Here is a 27,459-nt window from a genome sequence, read left to right on the forward strand (position 1 = left end):
TATCTCAGCAGCTGTCTGTATAGTTGTCTATAAACGAATCATCAGCACTCTATGAGCGAACTCACAGTGATTGTGTAATTAGCAGCAGAACGCCGTCAGATTTTTTCACAGCAAGCGTGCAAGAATGCAGGAGAGAGACTTTGACGTACACAATGTGTTGTTGTAGTGCTGTGATGCTGTTTATTTCAAAATTCCCAAATAGAAACAAATGTGACACATACTGACATACAGTAAGGGAATAGAGATGTAAATTCAATGTGTTTTGCGCAGCTATCAGATGTAGGATTGGAAGTGAGAAATATTTGAGCTCATCTTGAGAACTCTGGCCTTTTTTAGTTCAAACATCTTCTGAAATTTTAGAGGAGAAACGTGATTAGGGTCCTTTTCTCAGGAGCAAGAGAATTAGGCAAGAAATCACCATTTGAAAATGTCAGTCTCATTGCTGTCAACAATTGAGATTTTAAAGGGAATCAAACCCCTTTAACCATCGAGCTCTGTGAGCATTAAAACAGAGAGATAGTGAGCGATAAAGACAGGGAGGGAGAGAGAATAAAACGAAAGTGTATATGATTAGCCACATCCCTCAGAGACTTCCTCACCAAGTCCTTTCTTTTTTGAAGAGGCAGAATTTCCACTCAAAGCTCAACAGCAATTGAAATAAGAGGCTCCACGTGGGGTCCTCTGTGGCTTAAGAGGGCCCGTTTGTGCCACTCATCACAGCAACCTCAAACACTTATTACCTTCTTGCCATTGTCTCAGGGCGTTCAAGTGCTGCCCGCTTTTTAATTGAATTAATCCGAGCCAACCTCTATCAGCAATCAATCGGAGAGAGCGGGGCATTGTGGGATAGGCAGAGAGGTGTGTTTGTATGCGGTGTTAATTAGTGTACAGCATGGAAATTATTAGAGACTACGAGTGCTTTAATCGAGGTGCCGCTGGTGATGTGAATCCGATCCGTTTGATGCCGCTGTAGTGGCGCAGAAAGTACACACTTCCCTTCAAACTGACAAAAAATGCCTTTTCTGTCACACTAGGGAAAATTTCACAAAGAAATAGCAAGTTACAGATTGTGAAAATTGTGAAATTTTAAAGTAGAAAGACTGAAATAGTATTTTCTTCCAAATATGTGTTTTTTTTTTGTTGTTTTTTTTTACAGTGCATTACAGTATAGAATGCTAAAAATAATATCATTCTGTAATAAGAAGTCACTTCAGATCAGATTTGAAAGTTATTTCAAACTCTGGCCCCACTTTATATTAGGTGGCCTTAACTACTATGCACTTACATCAAAAAATAAGTACAATGAACTTATGTTCATGTTGTATTGCTGTACACTTTTGCTGATATTGAGGTGGGATACGGGTAAAGTTAGGGACAGATTTGGTGGTATGGGTAAGTTTAAGGGTAGGGTTAGGTGTAAGGGAAGTATGAACATTGTAATTATAAATGTAACTACAGTAATTAATTACAGCTGTAATTACATGCAGGGAATTTTTAAAATGTAAGTACAATGTAAAAACATGCATGTACACAATAAGTGCATTGTATCAAATTATGAATTTAAATGTTAGTACATAGTAGTTAAGGCCACCTAATATAAAGTGGGTCCCAAACTCTTGAATGATGTTATAAAATGAATTTGGAGTAAAAAACGTAATTTTTGTCGCGTTTTGCTTTTCAAATGCACCTTGTAAGACTCACATTTACTGATTATCCGCTCCGATTAAACTTCCGCTCCTCACTATGAAATATTATTGTTTAGCACATTATAAACATCTACCATTGAGCAGATATTCACAAACACAGTTTTTCACAGTAAACCCTAGTGTAAACATTCTAATATTCATCATTACAGTGTAAACACTCATATTACTTTTATATCATACTGTGTGTTATATTATAGAGCATAAAAACATCCTCGTGTGGTACGACATTTCCATTTATTTAGACATTTAGCATTGAAAGGTTGCCTACCTTCCTGTATAGCCTATTTCACATGTCTGGCAATAGTTTAACTAGTAAAATGTGCACACGTTTATGTAACAATTAAACACGGTAACTAATGTAAGTAAGAAATTACTTGCTCAGAAATGATATCTTCCTCTGAATTAAGCGGTGCATTGCATTCTACTTCTGAGGTAAATTCAAGACTTATTTCTCACAGTGTGTCTTCTTCCAAACTCGATGAAAAGTAGATGAAGCTGATGAGGACTGATGCTTTTTTTATCGAGATTATGGGGGCGTTTACAGATTTGCATGGCTCACGATTACCGTATGAATATCCTGCACTGCGCGTGGGTGTGGTCACGCAGATACTTCAGCTTTCTAAAGACATATCTCTCATGTCTGTGTGGCAAGTATCCGCTGAGTTTCAGTTCATTCTTGTGACGAAGTTCACAGAGACCGAGACGGCAGAAAGCGCACTCTGTTTTTATTTTTTATTTGAAAAAAGCACAACGTTTTGTTGCTATTGTGAGTGTACACAAAGAAAAGAAGACCCTTTACAGTTTCGAATGACGTATTACTAGCTGTATTGTAAGTCGATTTGGCTGCTAAGTGGAAAAAAAATCACCAAAATGCCTGAATGCGTTCGTCACACCCAGAGGGTTAAGCCTTGTGCCCTTCTTTTACAGGTGGTTGTGTCGACAACAGTGAGTGTAGAAGGACACGTTCTGGCTGTTTCAGACAACATGTTTGTGCACAACAACTCCAAACATGGCAGAAGAGCTCGGCGACTGGACCCTTCAGAGGGAACGCCATCATATCTAGAGCACGGTGAGTTTAGCAGATTTTTCTGATTGTATATTCTTATTTATTTAAATGAATCTGTTCATTCGTAAAGTCCATTTTAATGAAAACTGAGTCATTTCTGCCTCTTTATTCCATCCCAATTGGCTTCCAACAGAATTTTTTTTAGAAATTTTGTCAGAGAGAGTAAGATGAGGTTGTCTTGTGTGTGAACAGGGACCCTGACAGATCAAGTACATTCACACTTTGTTATACTGGGTTGAAATATGCAGTAAGTCTCTGCAAACCTCTGACAATAGCCACGCACACAAGACTACATTTTATTAATAGTGTGTTGATACAAAATCTTAAACTCCATCCAGTGTGTGTGAATGAGTTGGCGAGAGATAACGCTTAGCTGTCGGAGTCGTCTGTGAGCTTTGGCCCTTTAAGTCACTTCTCCAGTGGTGCGGAGAGAGTAAAAGATGAAGCAGAGATTAATTAAAGCACTAACCTGTGCCCTTCCTCATTCCTTTAACCCATCCCTCCGTCTGCAGAAATGACTATGGTGGTGTTTAATTGAATACAGAGGATAAGAATTATGCACAAAGACAGATACATTAAATCAGGGCCGTAACCACCATAGACATTGAGGGGGACAAGTCCCCCCGAATAATTAAAAATGGCCAAATTGTCCCCCAAATATTTGATATTCTTGATGCTGCTCTGCTGTACTCCATTACACACTGCTCTGTTTGTGGCTAGGATGGCAAAATTGCAATGTTAAATTTTTAGGTTGGTCTGCCTCAGCGGTCTAACAGCGCTCGTCACTGTCAGAATGAGTGAGATGGCCAATCAAATCAAAGAAGGCGGGGCTTACTGTTAGTGCGAATACCAACACAACACTTTAGTTATAGCAGTGAAAGAGTGCGTCGCAAGATGTAAGTAGCTAAAAATTTAATATTTGACAACAGTTTTACGATAAAAACGTTCAGCGACCAACAGTAATATCAAGTGATGCAAAATATTTGACATTTTTTATGAAATTTCACCATTTTGAATTGAAAATATGACATTATTTATGTAAATCTTAACTGAATTTGACGTGACAAAAAACTTTAGCATTTTTACATATTAGGCAGACGAAAATAAGAGTGAACGTGTGCATATTTAAAAATATATATATTTGCAAATAGTTTACATCATAACTACAATCGAACTGGAATTTTTACCGTATTTTTTCATTTCCTTAAATGCCTTTTAATCCTTTAATAATTTAATTCCTTTAAATAAACCAATAAAACCATTACCCCTCCCCCCATGCAAAAAACCCCCAAAACAAACTTTAATGTCCCCCCAATGTCTAAGACATGTTTACGGCCTCAGACACAACTCAGTTGATTCCAATAAAGTTTGTTGCTAAGCTAACAGCACAATTACCCCTTAAGTATAAAAATACAAACATATAAATACTGGATAAATACTGGATCTTGACCAATTTCATCACTTTTCAGTACAAATTCATTTATAATCAGAATTTCTTCATCGTTTTTGCAAACTGCTTTAAGCTAAGAGAGGTTTAGCTTTAGCACACAGTACATTGTTTGCATTTGAAATCGCCTTCTCATTCACTATTCCCTACGTTACTCCACTAATATAGTCCACTGAATGAGTGAATGAAAACAAGTGAGAGAATTTGGACACTGCTGTTGAGTGTACATCGGCCGTACACTCATTATTGCATTATGGGTCAGAATAAGTGTACTCGAAATGGTCCACTATGGTTTTGGATACCAATACAAACAGCTGCCAAATTCTAACTAATACATTTCTGATGATCACATTGTTTAGATGTAGCTAAAGCATTCTGTTGTTATTGAAAAATGTATGCTTTTAATGCACACTGCATATTCATTGATCGTTTGATATCCTGCTGACATAATGCAGCGGAAAATCCCACTTTTGACACCACATCCATCACAATGGATTACTGATGACTGACAGTTTGCTTAAATAATGCATGATGTTGTCTCAAAAATGTAATTTCTAACTCATTCTCTTGAAAATAAATAGCCGTTTCATGCATGAGGTTCTTAAAAAGCAGGAGGCAGTCTTTCCCTCAAAAGGGGTGTTTGTCTTGGATTATCTGTTTGTTTTATGGCTGTAGAGTCTCTTGGTGGAGTTTAGCGTTAGCGTTAGCATTCCCAGAGCCCATCTGTGCGAGTCCAAGCCCACACTGACATGCTTTACAAAGATGCTTGAAGTATTTATCTAGACGTCCGACCAATCCAATCAGTGTCCCATTTAGCTTGTCAAGGATTTAGATGTCCAGGGAAATTTGTTGGATCTGGATGGAAGGACAGAACATATGATGTGGTGATTTACGGTCGTTGATGAATATGGTGTGATAAGCTGTGATGGTCTCTTGGGGTCTGTAGCCGCGTGCTGGCGGCATCAAGCGCTATCAGGAGGTCTGTTTGCATTTGGATGAAAGACAGAAAGTACAGATTTACAGTTTGTACTGACAGTAAGCTTCTGTTTTTTTTGTACTATTATTATTTTGGTTAGGGTTTCAGTTTATTGCGTTTCAGACGGATGTGCTCAGGACATCAAACTTTAAATAGTGGTGCTTGTTAAGGGTTTTGTTTATCTGTTTGGCGGGTCATAAAATGGCTGAAAAGAATCTCACAGCCCATTGTGGCGACAATTTACTGTGTGTAGCTCCTATTAATAAGTGGTATATGGTTTATAAAGGGGGTGCAGTTTGAATTATGAGAGAAGGGATGATATTAATTGTGGTTATCATGCTTGAGATTGTAATGGGCCCTGAAATGTTTCATTAAGGCAACAGCAGTGAGAAGGAACTCAATAGGGGCAACTTCGACAACAACTAGCTGGATGTATTTATCTCCTGGAGCTGTAGGTTGGTGTGTGTGACCCCAACTACTCCAGCCTACAACATTAAATGAGTTTATAAGAAAGGGAAAACAGGAAAAATGGCTCAGCTGAATGCATCCCAGCGGAAGACGGTCTCTCTGTCCCAGAGCACCAAGCACAAACCCTAGGGACACGGAAAGGGGATGCAATCTGTCCATGGTGTGCACTATTGTGTATGTGTGTGCTACATACCTTATGTGGGCAGTGATTTTATATTCACAGTTTTGTTTCTGTGTTTGTCCATACAGATTTTAGTTTCTGCTTTTAGCATGTACAGTATTTAATCAAATTGGATTTATTTTATTTTAATTTCTTTTATTGTATTTACTTTTAAATGTATTGACTTGACGGACAAATCAAACACACAACCTTTCTACAGGAACTAATGTTTATAATTATTGCTGTAATATTATTAATATTAATCATTCAGATTGTTAATATCTGGTTACATTGTTATGCAGTGCCTGCAAGATTAATATTGTCAACTGGAAGCAACTTTTACCATTTTTGGAATTTTTATAAATAATTTAGTACAGATTTTTGTAGTTTTATCAAATAGTGTGGGGTGTTTTACCACAAAACAGCCCGGAATTCATCAAATCCATTGCTAATAGTTGTAGTGATGTTTGTGCCATTGTTTTTCCCCCACCAAAAAGCCACTTCCTGTGATTAAGGAACCAACTTTTGTTAATGAAAGGGATTTTGCTTAATTAAGACTTAACAGGATGGAAAGTGAAATTAACAAAAGGACAAGCCCTTAAACTGATTACCAATTATGACATTATTTCAAATAAAACATTTTGTTTGAAAGTGGTGAAATGATTTTGAAATTCACCCCATATTCTCTTACATGTTTTATTATAATTTTACAAAGTAAAATTGTGAGTTGAGTATTTCATCCAATATATTAAGATATGAAAGGACATGTACTACATAATAGAAATTGCCTAATATTTATCTACTTAATTGTAACTTTTGTTGTGTGTTTTATTGTCTATCAAAGTCTAATTACTCAAATGTGTGTTGCCCTGTTGTTCGTACCTCTGTCTTTTGCGTTTTGTGTGCGAGACTTTTTACATTGCAAATTAAACGTGTGTGTGTGTGTGTGTGTGTGTGTGTGTGTGTGTGTGTGTGTGTGTGTGTGTGTGTGTGTGTGTGTGTGTGTGTGTATGTGTCGGAGCAGCATGGTGAGCAGATGGCTTAGAGAAAGCCACAGAAAGTTTAATCCTATCAGATGGATTCATGCGTCTCCATCTGCTTAATCCAGCTACCATTTCAGCCTCCGCCAAAAACCTCCACTCACGCCAAGATTACCGCCACAGATTGCACCTCATTTTCCCTACTTTACCACCCCACCAAACGCCAAAGTGTGTGCGCATGTGTCTCATTTCACCCTCCAGGTCTGGATTTTTTTCCTTTCCAGCATCTGACATAAGCATGACATGTAAAAAGAGAAGATTAACATGTGTTTACAGAACACGAGAAGTTGTTCTTTTCAGTAATCTAAAGCTGCTTGTGATTAGGATTTAGGGATGTTTTTCAAATTACAAAAGGGGAAAAATATAAATATTGGCCACAGATTAAGCTTTCGGCCTTTGAGCTTTTTAAACATGATAGCTTTTTGAAATCTAAAAACCGAATGATTGATATTTCAAAAATGTGTCAGCAATCATTTGTATTTGAGAGTCCAGATGTTTTTTGTTTTTTTTTAGATTCAACAAATTTCAAATAACTGACATTTATTAATTTAACAGATAAATGGTGCTTGACAAATAATAATAATAAAAATAATAGCTACTTTTAAAAACACTATTAATATTATATTGTAATGATATCCATGATCATATCCATGAAATATCATGAAAACAGCAAAATAAAAGGACATTTATGGAAATATTTCCAGGAATTTGAACACCCTTAAATTCTACAAATAGGTTCCACACATCATTTATTAAATATTTAGGCTAAGCGAAGTAACAATTACGGAAATTCTACACATTTGCCTGTAAAATCAGTGCAGAAAAAAGTAACTTATTTCAATTCATTATAAAGTTTGGTTATGCTTTATTTTGCTGGTTTACTTTAGACATTCTACCAACGATAAGTAACTTTGCAACTACATGTCAACTACCAGTCATTGGAGTATTAGTAGACTGTTAGGTTAAGGTTTGGGTTAGTAGAATAAGTTGACATGTAGTTGCAAAGTTACTTATAGTCAGTAGATCTTTTGGGGAGTAAAGTGTTACCTACATTTTTACCTTTTCTAAGATAGACATGAATGTTTGCGCCTCTCAAAAATGTTTTGTTGGACCTCATGGGTACTATCATTGGGCAACCTGCTGACATGTTTCTCATGCCGCTTATTTACTGTAACTTTATGATTCCACCACTTTTCCCATCATCTGAATCCCTGAGAGCGACAGCTGAGCTTAGCCTAGCAAGGTTACAATATATCTTACCCCACTTGCATCTCACAGCGTGTAAACCTAACAGTCATGCTGGTCCATCACAACTCTTCCTCTCTTTATATCTCATTACGGTGAGTGACGCTTTGGCATTTGGGAGCTAAATGCAGGTAAACGCCGGCTGGCTAAATTGCTTTCTTTGCCCCCTGCTAGCACGAGACTCTGCGTCTCGGAGGGGAGCAGACAGCTCTAATAAGCAAACTGACCTTTCTCCGTGGTGGTCCCTTTCTCACTCAGCCACTGATCCACGGCCGCCGCGGAGAGCAACAAACAGAACACGCTAAACGAGCTGCTGTACCTCGACGCCCGGTGACAAAAACACGTGTCTCCTGCTGCAGGAGGCCTAAGGTCACCTTATATACACCAAGAATATACAAACACACATTAATGTTAAATTCTACTGTTTGGACACTTGAAGAATTGAAGAGTAGATATTGAGTTTAGTTTGTTTTTCGGACAATTTGGTCACTTTGTTTAGTTGTCTTTTTAACCAAATAACAATTTAGAATCTTTTTCAAGTTCTCCTGACATTCTTTCTTGTTTCACTAGTGTTCAATTTGACAATAATCCGTTTCTGTGGGCACTTTTGGCCATGTAGACTTGGAAAGTAATGTTTTTCACACTCTCACTACTTTATTAAATGTATCCTCTAACAATGCAACACAAGAAAATTGTTATTTTTGTCTTTTTTTTTTAAATGACATTAACATTTCTACCACATTGTCATTTTACACACAATTATTTTAATAAAATGACCAACTTTTTGTCTTGCACAGGCCTTTTATGTGTCCTAAATACACATTTAAAGCTTGATTGGAAATGACGCACAGTAAAAATGTACTGCTCACAAGTGAAATTTTACTATAGGAATGAATACTGTAACATATAAAATGTTTCTGACTGATTTTCATACTTAGTCAAGAGTAAAACAAGAGTAAAGCAATAAAATACATACATAAATAGGCATTAAGTTGCCAAAACAGCAATAACAGCAGCAAAAAAGAGTAAAAAACAACTCTTTAGTACAATATAAATTGTTTAAGAAACCCCAAAACCATCCTCAGAAATCTATCCTAAATCGCTGCAAAACATTTCACATATGACTTTATCATAAACCTTGAAATATAGCCTAGTAACATTGTAGTATGTATTGAACACTGCATCCTTCTAGCTAAAAGAGTAAATCTTTTGCCAGTCTGGCCCATAATTTGAGGCATTGTCTCACTTTTCTGCTACAACTGAAGCATTTCCTTGCTATGCCCTCAAAGTATGGATATGCAGCCCAGGCGTAGTGTTGGATGGGAATTCAGTGTAAGTGATCCTTTGTTTTTATGCCTAATGTGTGCTATGAGAGCTGTGAAAACCACCGACACTTTTCCAGAGCGTGTGGTATGGGACTCTTAGTTGGATCCAGCTGTGTGAGTTTTCTCGGTGACATTTGTGTGTGTTTTGGTTTCCTGCACTGGCCTTGAAATAAGAGACTGAGAGGTGTCAAGACTTCCCTCGGAGCCCAGGAAATAAACTGCATTCAAATGACACCTTTAACCCTGCAATCTGCAACCCCCACCCTAATGTTGATCCTGAATGTTAGGAAGTTCTCAACAAAACTTCTAATCATGGTCAAGTAATGCTAGTGCTGGATTGCTACAGTACACTAAGCACGAATGATTAAAGTTGTTTTTCTTCTTTTTTATTTCTCCTTTCTCCAAATTGGTCCTGTGGTGTTTCTGGAAGCAGCTGCACCTTGTATCAAAGCCATTAGTCCCAGTGAAGGCTGGACAACAGGAGGTGCTACTGTCATCATCATTGGAGACAACTTCTTTGATGGACTGCAGGTCATCTTCGGCACCATGTTGGTCTGGAGTGAGGTGAGTTTACAAGCCATACGTTCCTATCTGTCCAGCAGAACTTTGGATTTTCTCGCTAATTGTTACAATGTAATCTTGCTACATTTGTACATAAAGCATGGTTCTAGTCATTTTTGCATGTTTGCAGTGATACTGAAACATATTGACAGCATATAATTCGACATTAAACAGAAATTGCGAAAATGTGCTTCTCAGGGTGTGTTCACACTTGTAGTTCAGTTTGTTTGGTCCGGACCAAAAAACATTTAGTCCTGGTCCGCTTAGCGTTTACACTGGCATTTTAACACTGAACCTAAAGATATCAAACCTAAAGGCATATGGATACGGTCACAACCTGATCGGTTGCTTTTATTACGTATATTTCACCACGGAACTTACCGAACATCCAAAACAATGCTGTCTTGTGGGCTAAATGCGCTCGTTGTATGTGCGTAGCCCATATATGATGGTATTTTGAAGAGCTGAGAATCAAAACAGCAGCAGGAATCCCTCTGTCACTCACAAACAAAAATCTGCCGCTATGAAACACTGATTCTGATGCCTGTACTTAACTGTGATAGGCAACATCATGACTATGATGAGAAAAAACAGGCATGCTTGAGCATTCTGCCCTTTTTAGGGTCGCATCTTGTTACGTCATGTCCTGTTTTTGGTTCGTTTACATGTCTTTGGTCCATGTTGCATTCATATTTCATTCGAACCTCACCAGAGTTTGTTTGGAAGCGGACCGAGACCGCTGAAAAGATGGGTCTCGGCCCACTTGTTTGGTGCGCACCAGGATTTGGATGGCAGCGTTCACACTTATTCAAATAAACTGCACTAACAGAACAATCGCACCAGGGTTTGTTTTAATTGAACCAAACATGCCAAGTGTGAACACACCCTCAAACAAGAAAAAATGAGGGCAGGACTTGATTATGTCCATCTGTAATTGATTGAAGGGTTGTGGTTTGCTATTGCTGTGATGTTTTCCTTTTAGAACATTACATTCATGGAATCACTATGTTGATTTTATTGTATTTGATCAATGGCATCGATTAAAATACATTATAACTTATATTATTACTTGTTGAGAATTAAGTATATGTTTGTGTGTACATGTATATATAACTTTACAAATATATTTCAGTAAAAAAGTAAAAAATATCAAATAAAAAGTGATAATTAGTGAGGCAAGATGTCAAAATGGACATACTAAGTAATAATTATTAGATAATATTGAGCTTGTAAGTCAGCAATTATTTTTTTATCCAATAATTATTAGTCAAAGTTCAAATAGACTAGATTTAGTTTAGCTGAACAAATGCCCTCCTATGTTGTTATTTAAATAGCTAATATAAAGCCATCACCTTTCCCAAGGCTGTCAAAGACACCCATTCTCCTATCAGAATACATTAGCGTTACGTTAGGCTGACATTATGCAGGTGATTAAGTTACTGTGCTTAAGTGATTAAGAAATGTGATACTTTTAATAGCTATTCAATTGTTTTGACATGTCTTTGTACAAGAAATTGAGCAGCTTGTGTAACGCTGGCTAACTGCTCAATAACAATGGGTTTAAAGATGCTCAAATCAGTGGTGGTGAATCACATACACAAACATATTGATCTGGAGTGTTTTAGAGTACTTCTCTCTTCAGACAGCCACTCTTCATGAGCACTACTGAGTGTTCATCACAGCACCAACCCTGGTACAAATTTTCCCACTGCATACTCAACTAACCTCTTTGATCTGTTGATGCTAAGTGCTATTAGCTACCAGAGAAAAAAGCTAATGACTGTGTGTGTGTGTGGTTATGATGAACTACATCTGGTACCGATTAAATACACTGTGCTGAAATCTCCCTATAGCGGTTCCTGTGGACCTCGTAACCTTGTGACCTTTACCTCCTGACCTTATGACCCCCATACACGGGGGGCCCATCAAGAGCCACGTAGTTCCCTTCAGCTGCAGTGCCAGCGGGGATCTGATTACCACAGATAGCATCTAACGAGGGAGGAAGAGAATAAGAGCAGGGGAGGGTCCGAGGAAGATCTTTTTCTTTTATTTCTTCTCCTCGACTCGACATAGGCACCAACTCAGAGGCACCAAATAAATAGCGCTAACACACAATTCACTCACAGTTGATTGCAGAACAGTTTGATATTAGCATGTTGCTAAGCTATCAATGCAAGAGTCTAATAAGGATTAAAAAACACAAATACTGGGTAAACTAGTATATTGTTTAATTAGATTATTGAGACTTTTAATGATTGTCAGTAATGAATGGATTACATTTGTAATCAATTGTTGATTTCGGAATTGCACACTAGCATGCTACTCTTACTATTTCTGCCATATACTGTACCTTAAATAGAATTCATAATAACATACAAGTATCCGTCAACATTTCTCTATACTCCTTTTGCCATTTTCTTTCACAGTGCATTCTGGTATTGTCTTGGCCAGAATTTGGAAGAAATTAGGTATCTTTAGTGTTGTCAAAAATATCGATATTTTGATATGTATTGATACTGAAATATCTGAAACGGTTGCAATACTCCTTTTCTGCAGTATCGCTACACTGATACCAGCTGCATGTTCTCGCTCTCTCTTCTCTCTGACACACACCAGTCTGCTCTCACTCACTTTCTCATTCGCTCCGGTTTAATAGTGCTTGTGTTGCGCCTGATTTTACTCATTCCCACAGGTTTCGCACTCACATCAAAAACATGTGCACCACTGACCTAAGTGGCGCTCGCAGAAAGCCGCCTCTCAAACAGCTTGCGGGTGCAAAATGTACTTATTTTTTGCGGCTTATTGCGCTTAAATAATCAAACATATACAAAACAATGCCAGTCTTGCGGAGTATTACGGTAAATACTGTCAGTTTTGGAAAGTAAATAGTTGAGAGAAAACGCATGTTGTGTAACAGTATATTGGATCCATGCATAAACTTTTTTCACACCATGTCTACACCGGACGGGACTGTTATTGCTTGCGTCTCAACAGCTAAAGCTGTCTACACTGGACACGACAAAGCACCCATTGCAAAGCATTTGTCCTTCGCGTCCGTACGTCATAAATAGAACAAGACATCAGTTTACTGTCGGAGATTTGTCGCTCGCATTGCACCACATCCAGTGAAGACAACATCACAGATTATAATGGGTTCTATTGTCTTTTGTCGCGTCGCATCGCGCCACTCGCTTCCGGTGTAGACGCGTGTTAAAGTGACAGTACCCTAATAAGCCTGCTGCTGTCTGTCATGTTAATCAAACAAAAGACAGAGAAAATCACTCACTGCTCTTGACTGAGTAACATTGACTCAGCAACTTTTGTGACTTTGATTGAAAGCATTAATCTGTATTTAATTTTTTACAATGAAAACTATCAAGTGTTATTTTACATTTGATTACTTTAATTTCTGTAGTATTTCTTACCTGAATATACTGTATACCCAACTGAAATACTTAAAGCCATGTTTATTTCATTTGTATTTATTTGTGCTATCGTTTGCCATTTATTCATTCTTATTTTATTACTTACTATTTGTCTTTTTTTTTTTTGTAAATTTAGTTCAACGATTCAAATAAAGACTCCATGTGCTGTGCTATTACAACAAAATTACTCAAATTATCCAAAAAATATGAGATAATAACAAATGATCTGTATGGTGGTATATGGCAGTTTTCCCCGTGGAATTGAATATCGATATTTTTCAAGGTATCGTATCGAAGTTGGAATTTGATGTTGGAAATCATCATAATTTTGCTGGCTTTATTTTAGAAGGCCTTTGCATCCGGAGTGCGTCTAATGCCATAAATGCTGTCAGGCTAGGAAGTTTACTTGTTTACTGGTTTGAAACCAAGTTTATGACTGTGAGAAACACATTTTCAAAGAGGAAGAGTTTTAGACAACAGCTCATATGAACCACATGCATATAGACAGTGAGATGCTGAAAGACAGTGTGCTGTTAATTACGTCTCTGAGGAGCTCCACCTGTCCTCTCCCAGCCTTCATCTACGCCATCCCTTCACCACCCACCATAAACAGCCTGATACTGATTAGACACACGTACAAACACACACATGGCACACACACAGTCAGATTGTTTACTGATCAGAACTGGATCAAAGAACATAATCAGCCAGGGCAAATGAACACACAAAACACAACTAGCATCTGCAAACAAATGCTGCTAGAGCTTTTCTCACAACTTTTCTCTTCTAGTGTTTTTTTTTTGTGGATTTATGGAGTTAGTTCCTCTCAAATGCCTGTTGCCTTTCAAGTCACAGGTCAAGATAGTCACTAATGAGGGGTTTGGGACTGTATTTGTTGGCTCACCATGGTTTTCCTGCAGCTTCCGAGCCATTAGTCATTACCAGCTCTGATGATTGGCTCAAAACAACAGGGCTGCATAACTGAGCGCCCATGAGCAAAGATGGCCAGTTTCAATTTTCTCATACTTTCTGTGCCAGCTGAGCCACTGCCATTGAGGGGAACGGGAATGCTAATGGATAGATTCCTCCAGGTATCATAGACCTCCTTAGTTCTAACATCCTCACTCTGTTTTTCTTCTCACAGCTCATCACACCTCATGCCATCAGAGTTCAGACCCCTCCTCGTCACATCCCTGGGGTGGTAGAGGTCACGCTCTCCTATAAATCCAAACAGTTTTGCAAAGGCACACCAGGAAGATTCATCTACACAGGTAAGCCTTTTCATCTCAAAACAAGAAACTTTTGACTTGTTTCAACACTATCAGTATATAAAACAGGTTGGTCGCAGTAGAGGTGTGATTTTACTTTACTAATGTTTTAAAACAATAATACAGACCCAAAAAACTCATTCCCTTGCTTTGGAGGACAGACCTGGATTGTATTTAGGGAAAGGAATATCATATAGACTATCTAGCAACCAACAGAACAGCCTTGCAAACACTCGAATCAACCTAACAACTGCATAGCAATGTGCTTAAAAGAACTCAGGACACTTTATAACCTATAACCTACATTATTGACCCACAATAACCTATAACACCATTTGCTTTTTCTTCAGAAAATATTAAAATCTAGTAATTCTATTATTATGGTTAGTATATGTTAAAATATGTGTGATGATATATAGCACTGGGACGGTTTGCAGCCGAGTGTGAAGCGGCTGGGATGGGGATCAGCACCTCCAAATCCGAGGCCATGGTCCTCAGTCGGAAAAGGGTGGCTTGCCCACTTCAGGTTGGTGGAGAGTTCCTGCCCCAAGTGGAGGAGTTCAAGTATCTAGGGGTCTTGTTCACGAGTGAGGGGAGGATGGAACGGGAGATTGACAGACGGATCGGTGCAGCTTCTGCAGTAATGCGGTCGATGTACCGGTCTGTCGTGGTGAAGAAAGAGCTAAGCCGTAAGGCGAAGCTCTCGATTTACCGGTCAATCTACGTTCCTACTCTCACCTATGGTCATGAGCTTTGGGTCATGACCGAAAGGACAGGATCCCGGATACAGGCGGCCGAAATGAGCTTTCTTCGCAGGGTGGCTGGGCGCTCCCTTAGAGATAGGGTGAGAAGCTCAGTCACTCGGGAGGAACTCGGAGTAGAGCCGCTGCTCCTCCACATCGAGAGGGGACAGCTGAGGTGGCTCGGGCATCTGTTCCGGATGCCTCCTGAACGCCTTCCCGGGAAGGTGTTTCGGGCATGTCCAACCGGGAGGAGACCCCGGGGAAGACCGAGGACACGCTGGAGGGACTATGTCTCCCGGCTGGCCTTGGAACGCCTCGGTGTCCCCCCGGAAGAGCTAGAGGAAGTGTCTAGGGAGAGGGAAGTCTGGGCATCTCTGCTTAGACTGCTGCCCCCGCGACCCGGCCCCGGATAAGCGGAAGAAGATGGATGGATGGATGGATGGATATATAGAATAATTTATTTCTATTTCTTTTAAAAAAAATTATATATAAACATATATAATTTATTTTGTTATTTTTTTTACAATTTGAGCATATATGTTTAGGATTTTTTTATGTTTGATAATATATGAATAGGATTATTTGTGTTTATAGCAGGATTATTGTAGGATTGTTGTTGATTTTTCTCACTCACTCACATACAAATACCCACACACACACACACACACACACACACACACACACACACACACACACGTAACCACGCTCCGTTAAGAATTACAGCTTTGTTAGCTTAATTACTGCTGATGAAGAAAATATAACAGCTAATGCTCATAAAACCCGTTACAATTAAGGAAGTAAACAAGCTGCACTTTATAGGCCTCCATATTGAAGCCATTTAAACAGTGAAACAAACTGAGGAACCGTGCAGTTTACATGAAACCGTTAATGCGTAAATGCACAAACAAACACACAACTGCCTCAGTTAAGATTGGCATAGTAGATCTACATGACAAAACAGTTAGTTATGTATAAACAGTTATGTATGTTTATACACTGTATATAACTGTTAGACAAATTTAATATTTTAAAATTAAAAAAGTGTATTTTACAAAGTCCACGGGGCCAAAAATTTACATAAAAACACCCACATATACATGCAAAAAATGACTTTTTGTTGCTAGTGGTAAATTTCACAGACAAGGCTTAGATTAAGCCAAGATTAGGCCTTAGTTCAATTAGGACATTTACTGTAAGTAGCTTTTACAAACATGCCTTAGAAAAAACATTACTGATGTGCATCTTGAGACAAAACAATGGCACTGACCCTAACCCTAACATTTTAAGATATGTTAGTGAAAGTTGCTTTTAGTTATAACAGCTCAAACATGCATTCTACTTAAGCCTCGTATGTGAAACCGGGGAAATGTCTAACACTTTTAGTCGATGAAAACTTTTCTCACATTTTCATCATGCTGCATAATGGATAAATTGATAAAAAATTATAATTTTTCTCAAAAGTATAAGAGTGTGCGCATGGTTGCCAGATTGCAAAGATTAAGTAAAACACTGGGCAGAAAATGTATCCTTTTAAGAGAAAAGCTCTGATTGGGGGATTTAAGCTTGTGACATCTGGCAAACGCAAGCATGAAAGCTTGTAGTAGAGGCTTGTACAGCAGTCTGAAATATTTTGTCTCCTTTTTTCGCCAACGATATTGCATGTTAATATAGTCAGTTATCATTTAATGACCTTGTTGTTGTCTCGTCATCATCTTGTCTTACTCATTTAAAAAAAGTAGTTGACGAACATGTTTCGTCATACTTTTCATTAACAAAATGAACACTATTTTTTAGCCAATTACACCAGTGTTCATGGGGCAAAGCAATTGCGCTTTGGCCTTACCTCATACCCCAACCCGATCAATGCCTACTTCTTCCATGAGGTCAAAGGTCAGCTCGCTGGATAATTTCTGTTGCTTTTTGTTTGTACTTCCTCGCTAGTGTTAAATCATCACGCACGCCCACACAAACAAGAGGACACACTTGAAAGTGATTCTAAATCAAAGGCGAATTAAAAGAGAAAAATAGCTGATCTGGTGCACAGATGGATCTTTTGAGAGGGCGACGGACTCGTTCCAGTGAGAAAGAGAGAAGGAAACGGCATGCGCGTCCACAGAAGTTAAGTGCCACGATAGACATGCTATCAAGAGTTGTAGGTGGCAACCAGTGACATTCAAAAGGGAGACACAGATGGCAAATTTATTATATTATTTATTTCACCCACAGCTATGAGTATATCAGTAATTTCTCTCAGACACCAGTCAGAAATTCTTTGGAAATAGAAGCAAATGTAGTCAAATTCATGCCTTTTGGCATAAATCTTCGAACTTCAAATGGGTAACATTCAGCTTTTTCCAAACTTACCGTAACTGTTAATATACCTCACTCTTGAAAATGAACTCAAGTTGGCACCTTTTAGGGCATCACAAACATTAAGCAACTGGCACACAAAGATGGCAGCTGGCATGGGTATTAGAAGTACCCAGCAGACAGCTGGCGATGCTAATCAGCCTCTGTTAGCCGAGAACGCTAGCAAAGGCTATTTGCATAGAACACTAGCAAACCCTCAGAACTAATTGAATCAATACAGGCAAAGCCACGGACGCCTCCCGCCAGGCTCTGGCTGGGCATTAATCAATGGCTACCTGGAAACTACAACTGCAGTCGGAATCCATAAATGGCCAAATCAGTCAACCAGAACAAGAACGCAAGTTGAACGTAAGGTCTTGCAGACAATGACACAAGTTAGTCTGTGCTTTTGGGCCTGTGTTTTATATAAGAAATACATGTCAAGATTTGTTGCAGATTTTTTTTGGTAACACAATTAAGTTACAAAACCGAACACATTTTTTGTTAAACAGCTAGACGAAAAACAGGAATTAAGGAATTAAAAAGAAGGCACGTATATAGGTACGTTATTCTCATACAAGTAAATGCAATACACTTGAGATACTCCTCCATGAGTTTACCCTGCTGAAAAAAAACAGCTTAATCCACATAAGGTGGTTCATGTATGGTTTAAACTGGTGTTCTGCTGGTTTAGCTAGCTGTCCAAAACCCCTCTAAAACCATCACACCAGATGAAGGATGTGCAATATATCACTACAGTGATTTTGAATTGATTTTTGTATTCGATATTTAATTGGGTTAAGCTCATTTGCCATGTTTTTACATTTAGTTGACCTTTGCCATCATGTAACGCTTACTTAGGTAATCTTTAAAAAATTTAATAACAGATGCTAATTAAATTGCTAGATAATCTCAAAGTGAATATCCATTTTTCATATTTAATGTCATTTTGTGTTACAATGCTATAATGACTAAATTCTAGAGGTGTAACGATACACAATACATTCAATTCACTCTTGTCACGATTCGATACAAATCACGATACTGAACTCACGATACGATACTTATTGCAGTAATTTAAGCCAAAACATTTTGTATTATTATCAACATAACATAATATTATTATTGTATTATTATTAGGACCTAGCCTGGATGACAGCCGAATTTAGCCCCGCCCACAACAATTGAGTTCGGGAAATTCGGTCTGGACTTGATCCGTTGTGTAGCTACTATGCCCAAACAGGAGCTGCTCGGACCAATCAAATTATCAGGGCGGGCTTTATATGATGATGGACAGATGATAAACAGTAACGCAAGCATTCACATCACCAAAGAGCGCTTGGGTTGAATTCGTTCTAATCCTAAACGGAGAACTTCGTATATGCATTCACCTTTACTATTTCTCTCAAAAATGATGATTGTGTTGGCAAGTACTCCGTGTATCCTTAAATTCTTTTTACAACACCGGCAAAGATTGTTTACACTCATTCTTCTTCACTTCTTCTACTCCCAGCGTGCGTGCAGTTGAGTTCTGTTGACAACTATGCATTTCTCAACATACATCACATACTCCATTGCTCTGATTGGTTGTAGGTCTATCCAATTTAAGCCTTTCCTGGTTCGGTTGAAACTGACCCTGTAATCACAGCCCAATGGAGCAGTATCAGACTCATATTCTGACTAGAATTAAGTATGACAATGTCAGGCTTATTAGGACCCGCAGATATTCCCCCATTGCATTATTATACATTAAATTCAACATTTATATATAGTCGTTTAATGTTGTAATGTCACTGAACCTCTGTAAACTTACATTTTTATATTGCGATATCTCGATATAACGATGTATCATTACACCCCGACTAAATTCACTTGCAGCATTCAAATAAATGTGATTTATATATTTGTATGTAACGGAGCCCAGCTAGTAGGAACTGTGCGAGTAAACATCACTCTCCTGGCCTCAAGAGGCTGTGGTCTTTAGCGTCCTTGTTAATGTGCCCATCTATCATGCTGGAAACATCGGTTTGAATCACGCTTGGAGCGGTGCGAGTAGATCCGGAGGTGTTGCATTGGTGCCGTGACCCGGATGGGAGTGAGGTTATTGGTTTATCAGTATCGGCCATAATTGTACTGTTTCTGCATCCCTATACCTGAGTGACCTGAACAGTGGAAACAACTTGGTGACCTGCTTAAGACCTGCAAACCACTTTAGTCTGGTTTAAGCTATTTTTTTTCAGCAGGGTTTCTCTGTCTGTTTCTCTATCTCTCTCTCATCCTGGTGTTTCAGTTGTACTGGACACCATATACAGATCCCTGGGGATAAACTAATACATCTCATATAATTGACAGTGTAGGTTCTGTGTCACTTCTAAAACTGAATGTCAGCGGCGTGTGTTTGTTAGGAGGAAGTGCAAAGTGCCAATCGATAAACCATTGGAGCAACAGAGACAAATCCTGGCTATGGAACTGCCATAATTTTCACAGGAATCGTAGGGAACCAGATCTGAGAAAGAAAGGCCACATTATTGTCGTTCAGTTCACCATTTCACACACTTTCTTCAGTTTCATAGTTTAGAGATTGATATTTCCGAACAGTGATGTGGCTGCCAGATCACTGCTTTACTACTTCTAGGGATGCCACAATTCTCAATATAATATTGAACCGTTCGGTACGGCTTTCACGGTTCAATACGCTTTTGTGAATTGCGGTTTTGCATTGCGGTTTTGCATTTAATAAATTATTTTTCTACAAATTCTATCATTTGCCTCCATCTCAATATACTGAACAACGCGACATACATTCACATCACCGTTAGTGGTAGAGTTATACTCACGGAACACTATAGTTATTCACAATCACGAAAGTTCATTATTTGCATGCGTTTTAAAGCCTTGCCGACATGCTTATGCACGGTTTTAACATACGCTTTTCCGAGCGCGCGCATTAAATGCTTGTCAAACACGTGATTACCAGACTAAGTAGTCGTCTTACTGCACTAATACTGTCAAATACACACAAGGTTAACATAAACACAGTCGGTTATGTCTAAAGTGAAAGTAAAATTGGCGTGTGTCTGTATATTAGATGCACGCAGGTCTTAAATTGACAGCAGCGCGGCCTAGTGAACACGTTGTCCTTAAAGGGACAGTTCGCTTCTAAAATTATGTCATTATTTACTCACTCTAATATTGTTCCAAACCTGTATTCATTTCTCGATGACAGAATTTTAATTTTTTGAGTGAACTATCCCTTTAATGTTAATACAACAACAAAAGACAAAGAGAAAATCACTCACTGCTCTACTGCAGTAGCTTTAATAAGAATCAATGTATACTTTATAGTGAAGTCTATGTAGTGTTTTATTTTTACATTCATTCATTCAATTTCATACTTAAATGCTGCTGTACTGCTCTGAGCTGCCAGTGTAAATCTTTATATATATTTATTTTATATTATACAATACACTAGGAATGTGTACAAGGTTTTTTTTTTAAGAAGTAAAGTTAAGTTTAAGTAAGGTTCTTCAATTCTTTAATTGAGATAAAGAAATGTAATAAAAAAAGATAATAAAGAATCTTTTAATAAAGAAAGAGTATTGCAATAAAAAAAATAAAAAAAATTCTACTAAACTCTTGCTGTTCCTGTCGCTTAAGAATAGAATAGCAAAAAACTGATGTGACAGGCCATCAGAACCGAACCGAACCGAAAACCGTGGTTAAAAACCGAGGTATGTATTGAACCGTGGACTAACTTGTTGCATCCCTAACTACTTCCTATCAATACTTTCTTTCAAAGTTGTCAGTTTACTTCCATGATGAAATATATTTCAGAGTGAATTGATTCACAATTGAAATGTCGTTTCAGAAGTGAAGAAACTTGTTACATTTTGATGCAAGATAGATTCATTTTTTTACACTAATTTAACCAAATATTGCGTCTTAATAGCAAAGTGTTTTTCTGCTGGCTAGACGGGCAGTAATTGGTGACGACAAAAATTCTGCAGGATCAACTGCTGCCAACTAAATGTTTTATTGTCGGAAGGGACGAGCACCTCCAATTAGATTACAGACAATTCCAGGTCACTGCAAGATCGGACTGCAGCCAGATATCTCAGCAGTGGCTAGAATTGAGTCTAGTAGCACTGTAGATGGTGGATGAATCACACACACCAACACACACACAGCTAACAAGACCCCAAAGGACGAGTTTTGAGGCTTTATTATATAACACAGCCCCACTGAAAACAAGAGCACAATGGAAATACATTATTAGTCAGCACACCAAGCAGAAAAAAACACAAGAATGGTTTCGTATTCCATAAGTAATGAGAAAAGAGCCACTCTAACATACTAAAATACTACACATGGCATGTTATATATTTGTGTATAGTTCTGTCATGTAAAGAAATCTTCATTCTGTAAAGAAAGCATACTTCAAACCAAGTTCAGCAGCTCCTCCTCTACATCTGCCTCTTACATCTCTTTTACTGCCTGTTGTTTTGTATCATAAAGATGCAACTTTAGAAAGAAAATAGTGTGGTAGAAAAAGAGCAGGGGGAAAGACAAGAATAAGATTGTTCTCTATTGATCTTAAAGTGGTGTGGCTTGGAAAAAATAACTCATCTATAATAGGGGGGAAGAATGAAGCAATAATTCAGAGGTATTGAACGCTCCACTGCCGTGGGTATTGATCCCCCAGAGCTCTTGCCTTGAGCTCGTACCTGAAGGGGGGGGGGGGGGGGGGGGGTACATGCACCCTCTGGGAAGAAGGAGGTGAAGAGGGGGAGGGAAGTGGTGACATTCCCTTGCTCATTACTGCAGTACTATAGCAGGAAAAGGATAGGAGTTTTAGTTAAAGACGATCCATACACTCCGTACACGCTGTCAGAGCCACGGACCTGCTTGTTCCAAGAATAGAATCGGTATTGCTATTGATTTGCTTTGATAACTATCAATTTGATTCAATCCGTATGAGTTTGATTTGGTTAGTAGCTTTGATTCAAGCATTCTTGGTAAGCATTGTTTTAGTGAAAGTCCCATGTGTCATAGTGCTAGAGCACCGGACCTGCTGTTTGTAGATTCTGTTGCTCAATTCATTTAGTTTAGTCCCATTCAGTACTTTTGGGTTTTATGAATATTTTTTAGTGATCCATACAGAACATACAGGTCTTCTCATTATAGAACATAATCAGTTATTTTATAGATTTGATCTGTTTTATTTTTAATCATTGACTTTGATTCATTCAGATCAGTTTAGCTTGTTAGTGCCGACAGGCCACTCGACCGGCTGGTTGTAGAATATAATCATTTATTTTATAGATTTAATTCATTTGATTTGATTCAGTTTAATTCAGTTTGTTTGATTTGATTTAGACACTTTAAAAAGAATGTGAAAGACGATCTACAGTATACAGTGTTAGTGCTGCCAGAGCTCCTGGTCTGGTGGTTCATGAATAGAATTGATTCTATTATAGATTTTAATCATTTACTTTGATTTAATAGCTTTCCATTTGATTTTATTTAGCTAGATTTAATTTGTTTGATTGATTAATTTGTTTCACTGGTTCTTGAATATAACTAGGTTACATTTATTTCATTAGATTTGCTGTGTTCGATGTGCTCAATTAGATTAATCATGTATTTAAATGCTCAGTTTTATTTGAATGGTATAAAAAAAGAATGTTATAAAATGTCACTAAAGGCATGAATCAGTGGACTAACAAACAATAATAAACTCTTTCCCCGCCAGCGGTTTTTAAAAAGTTGCCAGCCACCACCAGCGTTTTTGAACATTTTCACAAAAGTTTCATGGCCCCCAGAATATTTTGTTGTATGAATTATTGCATGAATATCTGAACATGCAATATATCAAAAGAAAGAACAGAGCCTTTGCTTTTAAACAAACAAACAAACAAACAAAAAAAGTTTTATTCTAGCTTCATGCTATCTTTTTTTATCAACACTTGAATGTGGGTAAGTTTCATAAAAACAACAACATTTTGAGCAAAAGACTACATCCGGATCAGATTCAGAACGATGATCAAAACACAGATGGAGTAGATCGCGTTCATCAACACTCCTAATGCTTGCACAGTCCTATAGCTCGTCCTGAGTTGACATTTCATTCAGTAACATCAGGCAGTTTTGATTTATATGCTGTTTATTGTTGGTGATCACGTTATTTTACATATGCATCTGCTTGCATATGATATCGCTTGTTTTTGCCTCTTCTTCGCATGTTTATAGCGCCCCCTACCATATAACAGTGAAAACATGGAAAGCCGGTCAAATTCCGTCAATGATAGGGAAGTGTTTTCTCACAAATGATGGAAATTTCCATCAATGCCCGCCACCAATTAAAGAGTTAATTGCAGATCAACTTTGGCTGAGAAATTACCCCCAAAGGATCATTTGAAGTCATTATCGTGTTAAATGAGAAAAACATCAAATAGACATTACAAAACATAGAATTTATTACAGATAAACTTTTAGGCTATACAGTGCCCATGATTTTTTGCTGCATCTGCATCCAAATTGGTATTTAGATATATTTACAGACCAAAACTGTTTGGTAAGCAACATTCTTCAAAATGTCTTCTTGTATGTTCTGCAAAAGAAAGAAAGTCATACAGGTTTGAAATGACAAAAGGGTTTTAAGGGAGTAAATAAAGTGAATGAATGAATGAGGCATTTTATATAGCTCTTTCATATGTACTACTGTACACCCAAAGCGCTTTACAACTATGTCAGGGGTCTCTCCTCAACCACCACCAGTGTGCAGCATCCACTTGGATGATGCGACGGCAGTCACAGTACAACGGCGTCAGTGCGCTCACCACACACCAGCTATTGATGGAGAGGAGAGAGGGTAATAGAGCCAATTCAATGGATGGGAATTATTAGGAGTGAGTAAATAACAGAATTTTCAAAACCATACCCAAAATATGAAAATTTTTGAAGTGATATTCCAAATGAGAAACTAAACTGCCGGTAGGTGGCGGTAAATGTCTAAATGAGTAGGTCATTTAGGCCCTATTTTAACAATCTGAGTGCATGGTCTGAAGCGCATGGGCAGTTGCACTTATGGCGTGTCCGAATCCACTTTTGCTAGTTTAAGGACAGAAAAAATGGTCGGCACACCAGGCGCATGGTCCAAAAGGGTTGTATCTAGTCTCTTAATGGGTCATGGGTGTGTTTTGGGCATAACGTGCGATAAACCAATCAGAATCTTATCTCTCATTCCCTTTAAAAGCCAGTTGTGCCTGCACCATGGGGGAATCACTATTTACATGGCGGAATTTGCGAGCAGAAAGACTGAACGCTTCTCCAGAGAGGAATCCTTTTATTTTTAATATTTCAAAATGTTTGTGTGCTGCTGCGCATCCCTGTGTGTGTAATAAGCAGAGTGCACCCACCTATAGGTGCATATTACTAAAGCGTCCTTTAAATAACACAAAAAAGACAATGCGCCTGAACACACCTGGACGTGAAAATAATAACTGTGTCGAGCTGAAACTAGCAAAAAACACTTGCGTCGCACTTGGCGTCGCCGGGTGTATGATAGGGCCCATTGAGTCATTCATTCATTCGATTCGTTCGGACGGCTGATTCATTCAGGAATGAAGTAAATGGCTCTCTTTATGAATGGGCCATTGAATCATTAGTTCACCTGATTGATTCACTCAAAACGCAGATTCATTCAGAAACGAAAAACTGCTATGTGTTGCTCGGAGACGTACAACAGTTCTGCTCTGGCTTTACAGATAATATATTAGTTTGCAAAATTCAGCAAAAACAGACAGTCTAAAATATAGCTTCTTATTGAACTGTTGTATAAAACGAATATCACATTTGCAGGATATTGCATATTCGGAACAAAAACAGCATTCGTGTGATGTTGCGATCATTACTCGTGTGATATTGCTCAACTATATCATATGAAATAAAGACAAAAACTCATACAGGGTCATTTTTGCCCTGATATCTTGAATTTTAGGGCCCTTCTAACTGCATTTTCTAGGCTGGTGGCATTAAATGCATTAAATCATTTTATTCACTCTATTTTTCCATAACTAATTCATTAAATTAACACATTAAATCGACAACCCTAAAAAAAAGCAGTCAGGTCTATTGAATCTATTAATCTAATGAATCAATTGGATTTTGTGTGACTTGGCCTCCATTGTATAGTAAATGTATGTGCAATAAGCAATTATGTACCCAACTACTACCCATCATACCACTTTACTATGCTCAAATTAAACGAGGACTTACCTCATCCTTCCCCGTCTCCTCTTTCCTCACTATCCCTCTATTCACATCATTCTCTCCTCCAGGTCATTATAGTGAAATATGATGAGGCCTAGATCTGCCCTCATGAAATTTCAATAAGCATTGATCTCTGTGATTGCAAGAGATTCTTCTCAGAAAGCGAGGAATAGAAATAAGTGAAACGCAAAGGGCGGGGGCATATTTGCTCATTAATTTATTGCCAATGATGTTCTAGTCATATCAGTATGACAGTATCAGCCAATCGTTTTGTGCTGACAGCTCACAGACGATTCATTGATCCTACATTCTCTTTGCGGACACTGGTAGACAATATTTGCTTTGGCTCAAGATGTTTACTTATCTAAATCTCTGTCACCAAATCAATTCCCAAATTTCTTACAAATCCATTAAGTTCAGATCATTTAGACCAGCCATACCACATAAACCGCCAGATTACCACGTCCTTGAAAGTATCCAAAAGCTAGGATCATGTCAATATGGGATATCAACTCTATAAGCAGAACTACAGTAGCTGCATTGGATTGCTCTCCGTTGTCATACTAGCACATAATTCCATGGTTCAAACTGATATTATTTTAACAACTCCCTTCTGAAACATTTTGAGCTGCTAAATTAGCTATAGCACAGTTACTTCTCTTAGGCTATTTTTGGCTATTTAACCGCTAGAACTACCAAGGGAGAACTATAAACCAACATCCCTGTGCAAATTGATGCCATGTGGTATTAATACGAGGAAAACAATAAAACAGTTTGAAGAAGTGGAGTTGGGCCAAACTATAAATACTTACCGTGTGGTTAGCGCTTGTTTCACATGTAGTGAATACTGCACTTGGCTACAGTGAAAAGTTAGGCCAACAACAATCCCACTTCCCCATTTTGGGAAGAGAACTTTTCGTACAATAGAGATATTTAAATAGTTGAAGGGCTTCAACTTCATTCTCTTGAGTTTGTCCCTTGTTAGACCCCTGAAGGGATTATTTCCTCTATATAAATTGACTTTATATGTCTCAATGCCCTTGATATCTCAGTGTTCTTTAAAGTGAGGGTTAGAGGATGTGGTGAGTGGTGACCAAATCAAAAAGTGTATCAAATTGGAAACTCATATTCTCTTGAGGAACACATTGACCCACAGTATTAGCCTGTGTTGAAAGTGGAGGAAAGGTTCTTTCATAAGAAACATCATCTTCAAATACACAGTTTCTCGTAGGGTTTTTTTTCTAAAGGGGGTTGGAACGTGACTGTGACAAAAATACTGTGGTTTCAGAAGGCATGATTGCCATTGTACCCGCTATATAATATATAATATAATGCATTGAATGAATCAAAACTAATAGCAACAATGGCAACTAATTATATTATGGTAATAATGTAGATGGTACATTATT

At 38.1% G+C, this 27,459-nt stretch overlaps 1 protein-coding gene across 2 annotated transcripts in view; it reads left to right on the forward strand.

The window, feature by feature from the left end:
• ebf1b (EBF transcription factor 1b) overlaps nt 1–27,459 on the forward strand; it is a 142,815-nt gene that overhangs the window by 92,516 nt on the left and 22,840 nt on the right. For both annotated transcript variants that reach the window (XM_079835387.1, XM_079835388.1), the window contains exons 8-10: nt 2,634–2,775; nt 9,867–9,997; nt 14,564–14,690. In XM_079835387.1, the coding sequence (XP_079691513.1) occupies nt 2,634–2,775; nt 9,867–9,997; nt 14,564–14,690 (400 nt within the window). The remainder of the gene's footprint in view (nt 1–2,633; nt 2,776–9,866; nt 9,998–14,563; nt 14,691–27,459) is intronic.

Source organism: Gobio gobio, assembly GCF_949357685.1.
Source record: "Gobio gobio genome assembly, chromosome: 14".
NCBI lineage: Eukaryota > Metazoa > Chordata > Actinopteri > Cypriniformes > Gobionidae > Gobio > Gobio gobio.